This window comes from Megalobrama amblycephala, linkage group LG4 (assembly GCF_018812025.1).
Source record: "Megalobrama amblycephala isolate DHTTF-2021 linkage group LG4, ASM1881202v1, whole genome shotgun sequence".
NCBI lineage: Eukaryota > Metazoa > Chordata > Actinopteri > Cypriniformes > Xenocyprididae > Megalobrama > Megalobrama amblycephala.
The window spans coordinates 19970831-19987316 of NC_063047.1; the positions used below are offsets into that span (position 1 = coordinate 19970831).

A 16486-nucleotide genomic window follows, 5' to 3' on the forward strand; every position below is an offset into this window, starting at 1 on the left:
CCTTCTATGTCTGGATAGAAGCAGGGCACTGTAGGACAGACAAACTCCTTTTAGTGCTGTTAGTAATAGTGTGAAATGGATGGCGAGTAACAATAGACCGGAGAACCGCAGTGTCAGGAATTGATGCTAAAATAAATTTTTATTCCTCATATGTATTCTTAACTGAAGGAAAACATCAAACACTGCCATAAAACATAGAGAGACTCTCGGCTCAGCTGCTGATTTCTGTTTGCATTCACAGTTTAAATTCAAATATTCTGTTTGCATTTTTTTCTTCATTGTTCTGACAGAATCAAGGTCTTTGTTTTGTCTCATTTGCATTGTATGTAAATTGTGACTGTAGTTTGGGAAACTGCTTCATTGCTTCTTCCCTTACAAAACATTATATTTCCACCAACATACCATAGTAAATACTATTTTTTGTTTACTGTAAAATCATAATAAATGTATATAAATAATCTTTTTTTGATGACAGTAGTGGATAACAGTGTAGGTAGTGGTGTTCTATTGTAGTAACTGTATTACATTAACAACAAAAAGACTTCCATTTTCTCTTTTGGGAAATGTAAATTCGATGTGCAGCTGTTTTGACACCCATACCGTCTTTTGGTTTGCAAGTTAATGCAGTGTAGGTTAATGGGAGACTTACAAACTCTTAAAATTCTTGTATTTCTAATTTTAACTATAATGTATACAAAAACGTAACTAAATGTATAATAACATTTACCATAGTTGACTGAATTTTTGTGATTGGGAATTTCGTGTGAGGGTGAAAGATTTAGCTACGGAAATTTCACAAGTTGGATTCAAAAGAGGAGGCACATGAATGCGAGCCTCATGTTTACGCTCATATTTACACACGTAACACAACTGTTTTAGCTTTCACGGTTACAGCGGCTAAAAGGGGCAGATTGTATTAAATAAACACTTCAGTGCTGACATTTATAGAGAAAGAAGGCATGTATTGTCAGGCATGTTGAATAGTTGTGTGTCCCAAGTTCTCCCTGTAGCTCACATCTTACGTTAAGTGTCTGGAGGATGAGGTTTAGATGATGTAGGATGTATTTTCCTCTTTTCTGTCTAATTCATCCTCCCTGTCTCTTAGTTGCATTCATTCATCTGTGCTACATTGAGCTGAAGTGCAGAAGACAGAACTGCCTGAAGGTCAACAACTAGTGTTCTTGTGCATGATTGACTTATTCTAAGTCGCTCTCTTATGTCAGTGTCTGACGGAGAGCACACCACTCCAGAGATGGACTTTGCTGTCCTGCTGTTGGCCAATCATCAGCAGCCGCCGGTCTTTCAGATTCTGGATCCGGTGCTGGAGGTCAGCCTCGGTGGCAGGGCACCAGTGGGTAAGGACACGAGTATTGACTTAAGTGCTACAAAGTAATTAAAGTGAATGAATAAGTCTTTTAAAGGTCCAGTCAGTATGTTTTTTCCTCATTAAAAAGTTTTACACCTCATTAAAAAAGTTTTGAACACAATAATGTAATGAAAGATATTTTACATAGAGCTGGTCGCATCATGGGGGCAACCAATTTGAGATCACATGACTAGTCAAAAACTACTCACCTTTTTCTCAGTTAACCCCCTGTTGTTGGACACTTTTTACGCATTGAAGAAATAAAAAATTTACTGTGAATAGCACATTTCTACATTAATAAAACATTTCCTTTCGCATGATGCTACATCCACACCACTAGGTGCCAGTAAAATGTCAGTCAGCACAATATAAACATAAAATTTGCCCCGTTTAAAGGGTTAGTTCACCCAAAAATGAAAATTATGTCATTAATGACTCACCCTCATGTCGTTCCAAACCCGTAAGACCTCTGTTCACCTTCAGAATACAGTTTAAGATATTTTAGATTTAGTCCGAGAGCTTTCTGTCCCTCCATTGTAAGTGTATGTACAGTAGACTGTCCGGTAATAAAAACATCATCAAAGTAGTCCATGTGACATCAGTGGTTTAGTTAGAATTTTTTGAAGCATCTAAAATACATTTTGGTCCAAAAATAACAAAAACTACGACTTTATTCAGCATTGTCTTATCTTCTGGGTCTATTGTATATCCGCTTTCACTCCACAGTGACGCTGCTTCTTCTTCTTCTTTCCTGTTTTACGGCAGTTGTCATCCAGCTTATTTGTGCATTACCGCCCCCTTCTGCTCCAGACAGTGACGCGATTAGGACATGCGTGACATGCACACCTACGCACCATTTTAAAAAATATAGCAATACCAAAATACAAACAATGTAGAATAGCTTGAATACAGCGTGCGTCTCCCTCAGGCTGTAAACGAAGCTCGGGCGCACCGGATAACATGTCATCAGCGTCACTGTCCGGAGCAGAAGGGGGCGGTAATGCACCAATAAGCTGGATGACAACTGCCGTAAAACAGGAAAGAAGAAGAAGCAGCAGCGTCACTGTGGAGGGAAAGCGGATACACAACAGATCCAGAAGAGAAGACAATGCTGAATAAAGTCGTAGTTTTTGTTATTTTTGGACCAAAATGTATTTTCGATGCTTCAAAAAATTCTAACTAACCCACTGATGTCACATGGACTACTTTGATTATGTTTTTATTACCTTTCTGGACATGGACAGTCTACCATACAGACATTTTCAATGGAGGGACAGAAAGCTCTCGGACTAAATCTAAAATATCTTAAACTGTGGAAGATGAACGGAGGTCTTACGGGTTTGCAACGACATGAGGGTGAGTTATTAATGACATCATTTTCATTTTTGGGTGAACTAACCCTTTAATCTCCCATGGGCTTGTTTCCATGTCGTGTAGGTGGGCGACAGTTAGCGGTGACAGATGCTGACACAGCTGCTGAAGAACTGGAGTTCGAGCTGGTGGAGGGGCCGCTACATGGGACCCTCCTGAGAGTGGACCTTGGCTCGCAGGTCCAGTTGGTCAATGGTAGGTGCAGCATTTTTGGTTCTCCCAAGTGTGTGCTTCTTTATTGTACTTTATGGCTTCAGTTTCTTTAGTTTATTCTTCAAACTTCTCCTCCACCCCAGGGGACACTTTCACATCCAGTGACATCACCAGGAACGTTCTGCAGTATGTGCATGCCGGTCTCACCACCGAAGAGGACTCCATGACCTTCTCTGTGACGGATGGAATCTCAATGACCTCCATTACAGTGCAGGTCTTGGTGTCTGAGGTCAAAGGTGATGCACCCAAACGTGACCCGAAGGCATTGCTATCTATGGAGGTGGCGGAGAAGAGCAGCACCATCATTAGGCGTTCACATTTAGCTTATATGGTAAGGAATGACATGTTCTTAGAATGACTGAAAATAAAAGTTAAAATTGGTAGTTTCCAGTATGCATAAAAAGTGTTTTGTCAATGTATTTTAGGATGATGAATCTCCAGACGAGAAAATTTTTGTGCAGTTAGTGTCTGTGCCAATGTATGGGATCCTCACCAAAAATAAGGTTGAAACAGATCATGAGGAACTTAGTGAATATTCATCCTTTACAATGGAGGACATCAACAAACACAAAATTCGGTAAATGCCCGGCATTGTTGTTTCATTGGGATTATAGTTTCATTAATATTTTAAATCAGTTTTTATTTTTTATATTTTCTGATTCATTTTAAAGTTTTATCAAGTTTGTTGTATTTGTTATTGTTATTAGTTTTTGTTTTCTTTTTAAATTTGTATTTGTTTGTTAGTTTAGTAGAAGTTAAACTAAGTGAAAATGAAAATGCTGAAATAAAATTATATTTTTAAATGAGTTTACTTTATTTCAGGTAACAATTTTTTATGGTTTTAGTTAACTATAATAACCCTGCCTATTTCATATGTATTTTATATTCTTTGCAGCTCTGTTACTCTCATGTATTTTCCAATAATTGAATTGAAATAGTATTTGCTTTCATTTTTTTCCACAATTTTGCTGCATATTCATGTTGTTTTGAATATGTGGTCTGATCTTTGTTAATGTTTTTTTCAGATCATTACCAGTATTAATGTGTCATTCCTAGTTCTACTATGTTAATATTAGACTCCATAAATGAGGCATGTAAAAGGTTTGGCGAGCTGAAGTGCTTGGGGAGGCTCAACATGCATTACAACACAGGCTGCTTTAATTGCTTTAAATTGTTGAGCCCTGCTGAGAAATGATGAAATATAAAACAATTCTCTCAGGCGATTACTTCTTTGCCCATATTTGACTGTTATCTCTGGTGGTTTTCTTTTTAAACAGATGGAACATTTAACTTCTGTTTTCTGCAGTTTTTCAAAACCGCAGAAAAGTTTATTGTGTTCCAGCTCTCGTTCTTATAGAATTTGAAGAAGGTTGAAAATAATGTTTGTTTGTTTTTTTTCAAATAGGTATGTTACTTCCTTTGAAACGGGTGACCAGCCTGTCACTGACATTTTTCACTTCGTTGTCTATGATGATGAGAACAATCGTCTGGAAAACCAGATGTTCACTATCACTATCACCTCCACCCAGAGGCAGCCACCTGTCGTCACTGTCCGCAGCGGCATTAAGGTAAGCACAGTCCTCACAGTTGTAGATCTGGTTCTTTCAGCATTTCTAAACTCCTTATGGTGTTTTCTATGGACAGGTCCAGGAAGGAGGGAGAGTCCAGCTCTCAGCCAATCACATCATTGCATCAGACCCAGACACACCCAGAAAAGACCTGCTGGTGTGGCTGATCAGCCCACCCAAGTATGGCTTCATTGAGAACACAAAGCAAGGTGAGTCACTCAGCGCTCTCTCCATGTGTCATACATCACCTAGCATTATATCTTAGCTTCCTTTTGTAAATCACTTGGGGGCAGGTGTTGTTGTTTTTTTTCTTTTCTTCAGTTGCTGATGGTGTAATTTTATTCATGAGCAGAGCGCCTTTTAGATGTGTAAAATTCAGATTAAAGCAGTTATCTTTATTCAGGCTTCCTGTTTGAGAGGGGAAGATGAAAGGAGGTGCAGATCATGGTGGAACATAAACACCCAATGATAGAAAATGCTGTTTTTCACTCAAAACACAGATGCAAACCCTGATGTCTGCTTTAATGTATCTACTTTAAGAACAAATACTTATTTTCATGATTTTAGGTTTGTTTTTGTTCCTCAGCCATTTATTCATAAATATTAGCGATTTCTTATCTGGAAGCTGACAGTCACTCTCATGTGTTTTGTCTAGAAAGTCGCTTGGTTCTTGTTTTTGTTCCAAGATCAATTACTTGTTTGGATATTAGGCCTAGAAATGTTGAGTAAAATGCAGTCTTCAGAACTGACTAAACTCAAGCTCAAAGTGTTGCATTTGTTCAACACATTGAGGTGTGTCTTTTGTGTGCAGCTTTGATCGGTGGATCTCGCGTGATCAGCCCTGACGTCCCCTTCACTATAGAAGACCTCACTTCAGACCATATCTTCTACGTCCAAAACATCCGCCAAGCCAGCATCCGTCAGGATGTCTTCAGCTTTTACATCAGTGATGGATCAAGTCAAACTGAGGCTTTTGATGTCACCATAGACATCCAGGTATAACTGAAACACAAAAGCCCAAAATATACTTCAGTTTTTACATGTAGACTTAGCATATGGCTACAGTCTTTTCAAAGTTTACTCCATTTGATAGTGCGCACCAACACAGGCGGTTGACACGTGCTTTAGAAAGTTTCATCCTTGTCCAGTGTCTGCACTATTTCTCCCCAGAAGTTATGACAAATATAAATGTCTTGGTTCTCTTTTAAATTGTAATTGGGCTCTGTCTTTATGATTTTGTTACTTAGTGTATGCATAAAAAAATGAATAATAATTTGGGCTTAAGGCTGCATGGTGTTTCTTTGATGAATATTTTCCAGAATATACTTTCAGAATCCATTTTGCTGTTACTTTAAAAGACATATGAAGATGCAAACTGCTAAACGCCACCTCTATCAAAAACGAGATAATGATATTGAGCGAATGCTCTCCGCACATAGTATATGTTCATCAAATACACATAGTATACTAAATCTCAGCATCAGCCCATTCAAAAATGCAGAAACCGCTAAACGCCACTTCCTTTTGTCAGCAAGCGTCCACAGAAGAACCAATCGGAAGATCCGATTCAAATAATTTGATTTCAAGATGAATGATGGCATGCGTTTGAGCCGTCGCTCTGCAAGTTTTTATCATGTTTTGTCCATGGTTACAGTGGCAATGACAGGATTTTGCGAGTAGCAAGTAAACACAGCAGTGTTCCTTGTGCTGCTGTAAAACTCTTGACAGAAACAGACTTGGAAGTCACTTGAATCACAGCTCCCCCTACTGTGTGGATCAGTTTCTTCATTGTTACATTTTGAATTCTGCTTTCATCATTTGCAATGTTTCCAGTTGCATCTGTGATTTTGCAACTGTTTACTATGTTTTGTTTTCCAAAGAGGTGGACTTCCAAAGAGGTGGACTAGCTAGTTTTGCAGCAAAAGACAGTCAAATTTGTTAAATACCAATGAATTGACTAAAGTGACATTTTTGAAAATAAGGTATTTCAATAACTGACCAGTAACCTTTTTATTGCCATTAAAGTGAAATTACTGACCCTAAATATAGGAGCCTGGTAAAAACTGCTCGTTTAAAAGAAAACATATCAAACGGACTTGGAAGTTTTTGCATCTGAACTCTTCATATGTACTTTGGTTTGTCTTCATTTCGCAGCCTCTTATAAGCGTTTAGTGGTTGGAGCTGCTGATTCACTGGGACGCATTTTCAAAGCTAGACTGCAACATATCCCAATTCCCCTTTCTTTCCCGTCTCTCTTTCCTGACTTGTCAGGTTTGTATATGTTGTTTATATTATTTGATGTTGTTTATAGCACACCAAGGAGGACAGAGTCCCAATTATCTCAGTAAACAGCATCCAAGTGGAGGAGAACTCTGGTGTTGTCATCACTAACTCCTCCCTGAATGTGCTGGACCAGGACACACCTGAGAATGAGCTTCTCCTCACCATCATCAAGAAGCCTTCATATGGTCAGTGCCTCTCTTTTTCTCTCCATTTCTCTTCATATGCTCACTCCATTTCCTAGTCTGTCGCTCATTCATGGCCATCCTTCAGCAAACATCCATTATTTGCCACATCACCTCTCAGTCTGGCTCCTGTGTGGCTGATTTATGTTCTAGCCATTGTGCCTCTGCTGTTGACTAGAACCGGTGGAAAGGCCACAACCCAGAGGGCTTTATTGGTTAAACTTTTATTGATGCATGTCAAGGTGTTCACAGCAGTTTTATTAGGAGTCGCAAGCGAGGAATGGAGCTGACAGAACTGAAATACAGGCACCTTGTCAGAGTGTTATGACAGCAGTGCAGCTATACAAAAAATGACATAGAGCGAATATTAGAGGTCAAATGCACCTGAAAATGTGTGTTTATTCTGTGTTTGATGGGGGGGTCCATTTAATGTCCATTTCTTTGCAATATTTCTATGTGTGTTCATGTCTTCATAGGGAAGCTTCGCAGAAGGCAGTTCTACTCTCAACCTTTAGAGAATGGCAGGATTCTTCAGCAGGGATCCACCTTCACGTACCAGGATGTTCTAGATGAGCTGCTGGTTTACACCCCAGACGGACGTGGTTCTGGGACCGATGAGATCCAGTTTTCAGTAACAGATGGCATATACACAGAGATGGGCCGTCTTGAGTTCAGCATGGATATTAGGAAGAAAGAAGGCCCTAGAGTCACAATCAACAGAGGACTTCAGATTGCAGCAGGTCAAGATACACCTACATTACAGTGTCATTGCACACATCCCAAGCAGGTTACTGATTATTTAGGATGCTTATTTTCAGTAGCCCTCATAATAGCAAACATAGTTTATAACGGAATAATTTGTCAATCTTCTGAAATAAGTGTAAAACAGACTCATCACAAGGAGAGAAAGTGCTGTCTTCACTTCTTCCTAGAATATAGTAATCTGTAAAAAATAAAACAAAACAAAAATTGCAGTCCCCTATATTGCCCAACCCCCAACCCCAACTTCTTATTTCTCAATTCTCTGTACTTAAATGGTGAATAATGAATATATATATATATATATATATATATATATATATACAGTATATTTCAATCCTTTACATTTATTCATTGCTTTTGTCCAGAGCATCTTAAAAAAAATAAAGCAATTTAAGAAGGTGCCAGTGATATTAGTTTTGTTGAAAAACATTTTTTTCTTTTGACTTCATGCCACTTTTTATTGAATGGATTGAAAATAGTTTTATTAAAGAATAAAAACACAATGAAAATTGCATGTTCTTTCAGTTTTCACTGCCTTGTTGAATAATAAAAAGTTATACTCTTTATTAAAAAAGAACTTTTTGTCAGTAAGCCCACAATGTTCTTTTCATTTTCTTTATGATTTTGTTACAAAAAAACATTTTAATTATAGAAAATAACTCTTACATTATATAATGAGGGTACCACTTTCCAGAAGTAATATTTGGGGAAATAGTTCACCTAAAAATGAAAATTCATTATTCACTCACTCTCATATAATTTCAAACCTGTATTTTTTCATCTGTGGAACACAAAAGGAGATGGATGAGAAGCACATAAAATTCACATAAAATAAGCACATAAAAAGCTTCTAAAGCCATACAGCTTTGTGTGAAGACCAGACCGAAATTATGGCATTATGCACTTTTAATCTCCCTCTGCCAGACTTATTAGTGAACTAGAAAAGCGTCCCACATTCTTCACTGCAGTTTCATTCATTATGATGCACCAATTTAAACACTTGATATGAATAATTGAGGTTCCTATCTAGTGAGACTGAGTTGATGTTAATAAGTAACTTAAATACCTGTGTCATTTCTCTTACCGTTGCTCAATTCATCCGGCAGGTTCCTCATCTAAAATCACAGAGCAGCATCTGAAAGGGACGGACATAGATTCAGATAACCTTAGGCTGCGGTTCACCCTGACTAAAGACCTGAGCGTGGGCTCCCTGCTGCTGAATACAGGCAGAAACAAGGCTCAGATATCTGTCAAAGGACCTGTCACCAGCTTCACCCAGGATGACATCAACAAAGGTTTTTCCTTCATTGCTCTCTCTCTCATACATAATCATCCATAGGGAATTTCTATGCAGAGAGGAATTGTCTCATGTGGTTTTGCACCTCATGTTTCAGGACATGTGGAATACATTCATGAAAAGGGAGAAAGTGGAGGCAGCTTCTCTTTCAAGTTCAACTTGGAAGATCCTGAGGGAAACAGAGTCATTGACCAATCTTTCTTCATTAGTGTTCTGGGTGAGCCAAGAATTTATTTTGGGACACTTAAAGATGCATGTTCACGAATAGAAGAAAGTTATTTTGGTACGTTGCAATCTCTTTTTCTCTCTCTCAGAGGACAGACTTCCTCCCGCAGTGGTGGTTAACAAGGGTTTGGTTTTGGATGAGAACACCCTGAAGAAGATCACAACACTGCAGCTCTCCTCTACAGATCAGGACAGTGAACCAGATGAACTCGTTTATCGAATCACCAAACAGCCCCACCTCGGCCATCTAGAACATTCCGGCAAACCAGGTACACAAAAACTGACAAATATATTCCATGCTTAACACAGTGTGTGCAGTGACAAACCAAAAGTGGTGAAACTGTTAACTGAACTATTATTCAGTTTCAAAACAGTAGCTCAGCTTTCTAAATAATGTTGATTTTCCAGTAACAAGCTACTTTTTCTAACAAGTAGCAGTGTAGCATGACAAAGTTGTACATCGCTATTAAAGGTGGGATCGGTAGATTTTGAAAAACGCTGTTGGACATTGTTGATATTTGAAATCAACCCAAACAAACCCACCCCTCTCTTCATTGCTCCGCCTCCAAAACGGCACTCCAATCCTAGCCACCCTGCTCCGAGTCGGTCTCGAACCCCGGCCTGATCGCTGCTGGCATGCGAGGCGAGTGCACTAACAATGACAGTGTGCAGTGCAGTAGTTTACCTGCACAACTCTTACTATCTGGCCACTGTTACACACGCAATGCGAGTGGATGTCTGTTTATCACAGCTCTGATGCGCAATAAAATGCTTCACGAAAAATAAAGTGCAGTTGATGAACAAAAGACAAGAAAGCACAAAAATGAACGTACAGTACACAAGAGTAAATACAAAGTATTCGTTGTTGTGTTACTTACATGTGAAGTGGAATGAAAGCAGTCTCTGCGTCTGTTTTCAGGCCTGTTTTCAGGCATCTGTTTTCAAGCTTTTCTAATATAAACCGGGTCCTAAAGCGCTTGCCCAGTCATAAGCCTTCATTCCAGTGATATTCTTTTGAGCTCTTTTGTAGTGTCCCATCTCTCGGTCTGCATCTTTCTTTCTTTCTTTCTTTCTTTCTTTCTTTCTTTCTTTCTTTCTTTCTTTCTTCTCTCTCCTTGACCGTCATACGCCCCCTAATGCTGATTGGTTACACTTTTGTTTTTGGTGTCAGCCCGACTAACTTCCAAACAGTGTTTTTCAAAATCTACTTACCGTACCTTTAAATGTGAAATTAGAAGAATTACCTCCGAGCAAAATTAGGAAAAAATCATGCTTGCCAAAAAGTGTCCACTATCTCATTTGTTGTGCTGAATAGATATATAGTGTAAACGTACTGTATATAGTATAGCGAAACGTGTAATGTTTGTGTCGTTCATTAGTAAATGTTGGTCAGACAGTTTGTGCAGTTCATTTGAAACAGCTAATAGAAAACCCTCATGACATGTTTGCTGTAATTGCTTGTAATCTCCCTCATCAGACAAGGATTTTTGAGGTTGTTTTTTATATATATATTTATTTATTTTTATATTTTACTGGGGCTTTTGTCTCAGTAAAAAGGTCTAGTGACGCCCTTGGTTCTACATAATAAAACCTTTAGTAACTTAAAGCTTCAATGCAGTTGTGTCCTTTTATTTATTATAGCTTGTGGTGTAGCTTGCTGCTTTTCAGAAGAGTAGTTTAATTGAATTATGGATAGCTTGTAGCTTGGCAGTCTACAGTTTCAAAGTAGCTTCCCAAAACTATTTCTTATTTATTTTTTTATGCCTATAAAGAACCATTTAGTTGATCTGTTTTATAATGGTGTTGGATGAGTTTACATTATTATTTAATTGCAAGTGCAGTATATGAAGTGGTGGGCTTCTGGGGAAGTTTCACTATTACATGTAGTCTGTATCATAAATCTGTCACATACTAGACCACATACACATACATACCTCTGCTCATCCACAAATACACATATTACAGTGTCATTGTTATTCCTGTCTCTATCAAAGACTTAATCTGAACAGCCTGAGAGATCATAATATATATTTATAGTCTGCGGTCCTGGAGCTGTAATGGCTCTTCTCCAGAGCAGTACATTTATAAAAAGCTGGCCACAACTGCCAGGAAATGCTTAGAAATTGCATGGAAGATATATAATATGTTTCATATCTAAACATCATGTTCAAATGAAGACTGAGAATTTATTAGATGAGATCGAGCCTATAGATCTCTATCAGTGTGTCATGGGTGAAGATCAGTTTTCATTTTCATCTCTGTTCTTCTCTGTCTTGCCTGGACTGCACTCAATGGTATTTCTGCAGTAGTGCATGTTTTATTCATCAATTTCAGTTGACCTGTGGGATATTTTTAATGGTGGCAAGTGAGTTTACATTATTATTTGATACCAAGTGTGGTATATAAAGTGTTGGACAGCTAGTCACTGGAGAGTTTCGCACTGTTTGATCCTGTTGCAGGAACACGGATCAGCACGTTTACCCAGGCTGACCTGGCCTCCCGCAACATTCAGTATGTCCATACCAGTGAAGAGGAGACACACTCCGATGATTTCACCTTCACTGTGTCTGACGGAGGAAATGAGGTGCGCGCGCACACACACACACACACACACACACACACACACACACACACACACACATTTGTTTTTGTGAATTGTGGGGACATTCCATAGGCGTAATGGTTTTTCCCCTAAACCTAACCTTACTGAAAACATTTTGTTTTTACATTAAAAAAAAAACTTAAGTTGTGGGGATACAATTTTGTCCCTACAATGACAAAAATCTGATTTTATTATCCTTGTGGGGACATTTGGTCCTCAAAATATAGGGAATACCTGGACCACACACACACATGTAGTGGGGTCTAAACGTCTGAAGCCATATTGGAAAAAAATGTGGGATTAAAATCTGATTCTGAAAAATGTAAAACAAAATAAAGTAAATTTGTGACAATGATCATATGACTTTGTACAGATGGTCAGATGTTGTTCTTCCATTAAAGCACAAGATGCTCTTTGTATCATCTCAAATTATGCTGGAGAACATAAAAATCAGGTTTTATACAAAACTGTTGAATACCTGCAGTTCGAGTGCTGGTCAGTGTTGTTAAGTCTAAGGTGTCCCCTGAATGTGTCTGTGAAGTTTCAGCTCAAAATACCCCATAGATATTTTTTAATTCATTTTTTTAACTGCCTATTTTGGGGCATCATTAGAAATGCGCCGATTCAGGTTGTGGCCCCTTTAAATGCTCACGCTCCATGCCCACGGAGCTCGCGCTTGCCTTAAACAGCATAAAGTTCACACAGCTAATATAACCCTCAAACTGTATCTTTACAAAGTGTTCGTCATGCATACTGCATGCATGCATCGGATAATGTGAGTATTGTATTTATTTGGATGTTTACATTTGATTCTGAATGAATTTGAGGCTGTGATCCGTGGCTAACGGCTAATGCTACACTGTTGGAGAGATTTATAAAGAATGAAGTTTTATGAAGAATGAAGCAAGTGTTTAATAATGAAATTAACTACGGCTCTTGTCTCCGTGAATACAATAAGAAACAATGGTAACTTTAACCTCATTTAACAGTACATTAGCAACATGATAACAAAACATTTAGAAAGACAATTCACAAATATCACTAAAAATAACATGATATCATGGATCATGTCAGTTATTATTGCCCCATCTGCCATTTTTCGCTGTTGTCCTTGCTTGCTTACCTAGTCTGTTGATTCAGCTGTGCACAGATCCAGACGTTAATACTGCCTGCCCTTGTGTAATGCCTTGAACATGAGCTGGCATATGCAAATATTGGGGGCGTACACCCTGACTGTTACGTAACAGTCGGTGTTATGTTGAGATTCGCCTGTTCTTCGGAGGTCTTTTAAACAAATGAGATTTATATAAGGAGGAGGAAACAATGGAGTTTGAGACTCATTGTATGTCTTTTCCATGTACTGAACTCTTGTTATTTAACTATGCCAAGATAAATTCAATTTTTAATTCTAGGGCACCTTTAAAACTATTGTTTTTGTTGATTTAAACTAATTTGAAATATGTTGTTAAATAAGATAAAATGAAATAATATATAAATTCAATATTTAAATAAGTTTGTTACTAAAGTATATATATAAATATATATGGATGGCATAGAAGACATTTTGAACTTCCTGTGATTTTTCTATTCATCTATTCATCTATTCACTCAAATTATATCAGCAAATTGTTTTGTTAATATAATTTGGCATAAAAAATGTATACATACTCATCTTTCACGGTAACTTACATGGATATAAACATGTTCATGCCCACCTTTCTCTTTCTATTAATGATTGCACACATGCTGAGCACACTTCCTCCCACAGTAATCTCAACCCTCCCTCGCTCCTTTTCATACTCTCTTCCTTTCACCTCTTTTCTTTCCATTATAAACACATACACTCCCCCACACACACTAATTAGGGCCAAAAGAGCTTGAATAAACACAGGGTGCCTAGTGAGTGTCTGAAAGAGATTAACATAGTGGAGTATTCAGGTTATCCCACAATAGGGTCTTTTCTCAGTAGGAAACACTACTCTTCTGCTATTTTGAATTGAAAATGATTGGCAAATACACACTGTGTTGGTGCTGTGCTGCTCAATTAAAGATGCATTTTTTTTTTTTATTTTTTTTTATTGGTGTACTAATCCATATGGTAATCATCTTAGACTTATACTGACACCTAGTGGTGTGGATGCAAAAGCGATATGATGCCATTATTGAAATCTTTTAGATACAGTCAGCCATGATTAATTTATCCTGTAAGCAAAAGTGTCCAGTAATCGTAAGGTTACAGAAATAAAGTTAGTAATATTCAGCTGGTCGTGTGATTTCAATATGGCCGCCCACAATACAACATTTGTTAGGCTACTGATGACTGAAGTCTTCATCTCATGTATTTCATGTAAAATTATTTTAATAATGCTTTTAAAAAATATACCTCATAAGCAAACTACTAATTTTCTTTCCACGCTTTTATGAAGGATGAGTTTTTGCATTATTTATCTATTTCATTTTAGCTGTCAGTGGTCTAAAACTGCTCGTCTTTATGCTTTCTCTCTTTCCACTCTGATTTGATAATTACATAAATCTAATTAGTGGGAGATTAGATTGTGTGCTGCAGAACAATTGAGCTCATATCTAGATTCAATTACTGAGCAGTGTGTGCATTTAATTATTTCATTACTGTTGTCCTCCAGATTTCACAGACATTCTACATCACCATCCGGCCGGTGGACGACTCTCTGCCCGTGCTGCAGGTGCCAGGGATGAAGGTGCAGGAGGGAGTGAGGAAGACCATCACTGAGTTTGAGTTGAAGGCTACAGATGCTGACACAGAGGTATCAATGTTTATAGAAGTTTACCCTGACTCTGCTTTCAATTATGCTGTGGTTGTTCTTTATTTATTCCTTATAAAGTGTAAAAAACAAGGGTAAAACTTTAAAATAAGATTTTGATCATTTTAATGAATCCTTGCTAACCCCAAACATTTGAACAGTTGAACTCTCTCCTTTCAGTTATTTAGTAAATATAGACAAAATCATGACCAATTATGTCATACCAATGCGGAGAGTGAGCCAGGAGCAGATGAGGAGAAGGAAATGGAAAACCCTGAGTGATTACTGATCAATTGAGCGAGAAAGAAATTACTGTGGCCCTGCTCAACTTATCCGTCACAATTAACTCTAGTGCTCATGTACTTCTTAGTGGCAATTTAATTTAAATTTGCACCTGTTTGACAATCTCTCTATCCGATTCTCTGTTAGGAGGACTCTGTTACGTTCACTATCGTTCAGGCTCCTCGTCACGGGACCATCGAGCGTACAAGTAATGGTCAACATTACCGTCAAACCAACACCTTCACTATGGACGACATCTATCAGAACCGCATCAGTTACAACCACGACGGCAGTAATTCCCTCAAAGATCGATTCACCTTCACTGTCGGTGATGGCACCAATATGTTCTTCATCATCGAAGAGGGTGGAAAAGAGGTCGGTAGACTTTCGGTGTTATTAGTGTTTGTCAGTGTTGCCAGTTGTCATCAGTGTTATATTTCTGTTATGACCACAGAAAGTCAACTGTTTTCATTTCATCAAGAACTGTTTCTTGAGCACCAAATTAGCATATCAGAATGCTTTCTGAAGGATCATGTGACACTGAAGACTGGAGCAATGATGCTAAAAATTCAGCTTTACCATCACAGGAATAAATTACATTTTAAAATATATTCAAGTAGAAACAGTTATTTTAAATTGCAATAATATTTCAAAATGTTAACATTTTTACTGTATTTTTGATCAAACAAATGCACCCTTGGTGAGCATAAGAGACTTCTTTCAAAAACATAAAATAAATCTTACTAACTCCAAACACTGAACAGTAGTGTATGCACATAAACTTTTTTTTTTTTTTTTTGTGTATTGCTCATTTCTTTATTTATAAAGACATGAATATGAATTACCATATGAATCACCTAAAGGTATCGAGTCCATTTGTTTAACGTAGCCATTAAGAGAACATGTCAGCTCTCACTCTCTCTCCCTCCATCATAATAACTCCATCCATCAGCAGTGGCTTTTTCCTCTTCTAACTGCGTCAGCTGGCTGTCAGCTGTTCTGGGAGGTAAATGGTTTCTCGTGGACACTGAAAAAGGGGCACCTCGTCTTGTCATAAGATGACAAAATAGCAGCCCTATGACATTGTTTAATCAGGATTGCCTAGAACACCATTACTCAGCACTTAAGAAAGCTCGACTTCAAGTTACAGTTTAAATAAGTTTGATCTGGGATTGAATGGATGTTAAAGTGAGCATTGTTGGTAAATGAGAAGCAATTACTCTTAATGGTAATACATAAAACAGGGTTTGTATCTACCGGAAGGATTTACATTGTGTGTAAATTTAACCCTCAGGAGCTTTTCGCGTGTCTGTCTGTTTTATTATTTTAATATTTCAATGAAATTAATGTAATGTATTTTAGTTTGATAATGTTTTTTATTTAATATTTTTGTATTTTTAGGGGATTTTATGGTACTAAATTATATTTATGCTTTAGTTATTATAATCCATTTATTCACTTTTTCAGCATAGACCTGAAAATGAAATTCCAACTTAAACTGTAATAAATTTTGAATGATTTAGAGCACATACTTAAATTTGATCTTTTTTCAGAG

At 37.7% G+C, this 16486-nt stretch overlaps 1 protein-coding gene across 2 annotated transcripts in view; it reads left to right on the forward strand.

The window, feature by feature from the left end:
• The window catches only part of fras1 (Fraser extracellular matrix complex subunit 1), a 131573-nt gene that overhangs the window by 101073 nt on the left and 14014 nt on the right, over positions 1 to 16486 (forward strand). For both annotated transcript variants that reach the window (XM_048188165.1, XM_048188166.1), the window contains 15 exons: positions 1224 to 1355; positions 2804 to 2932; positions 3034 to 3281; positions 3376 to 3527; positions 4356 to 4518; positions 4595 to 4727; positions 5330 to 5514; positions 6830 to 6986; positions 7460 to 7723; positions 8852 to 9040; positions 9140 to 9259; positions 9357 to 9536; positions 11727 to 11851; positions 14512 to 14652; positions 15079 to 15306. In XM_048188165.1, the coding sequence (XP_048044122.1) occupies positions 1224 to 1355; positions 2804 to 2932; positions 3034 to 3281; positions 3376 to 3527; positions 4356 to 4518; positions 4595 to 4727; positions 5330 to 5514; positions 6830 to 6986; positions 7460 to 7723; positions 8852 to 9040; positions 9140 to 9259; positions 9357 to 9536; positions 11727 to 11851; positions 14512 to 14652; positions 15079 to 15306 (2546 nt within the window). The remainder of the gene's footprint in view (positions 1 to 1223; positions 1356 to 2803; positions 2933 to 3033; positions 3282 to 3375; positions 3528 to 4355; positions 4519 to 4594; positions 4728 to 5329; positions 5515 to 6829; positions 6987 to 7459; positions 7724 to 8851; positions 9041 to 9139; positions 9260 to 9356; positions 9537 to 11726; positions 11852 to 14511; positions 14653 to 15078; positions 15307 to 16486) is intronic.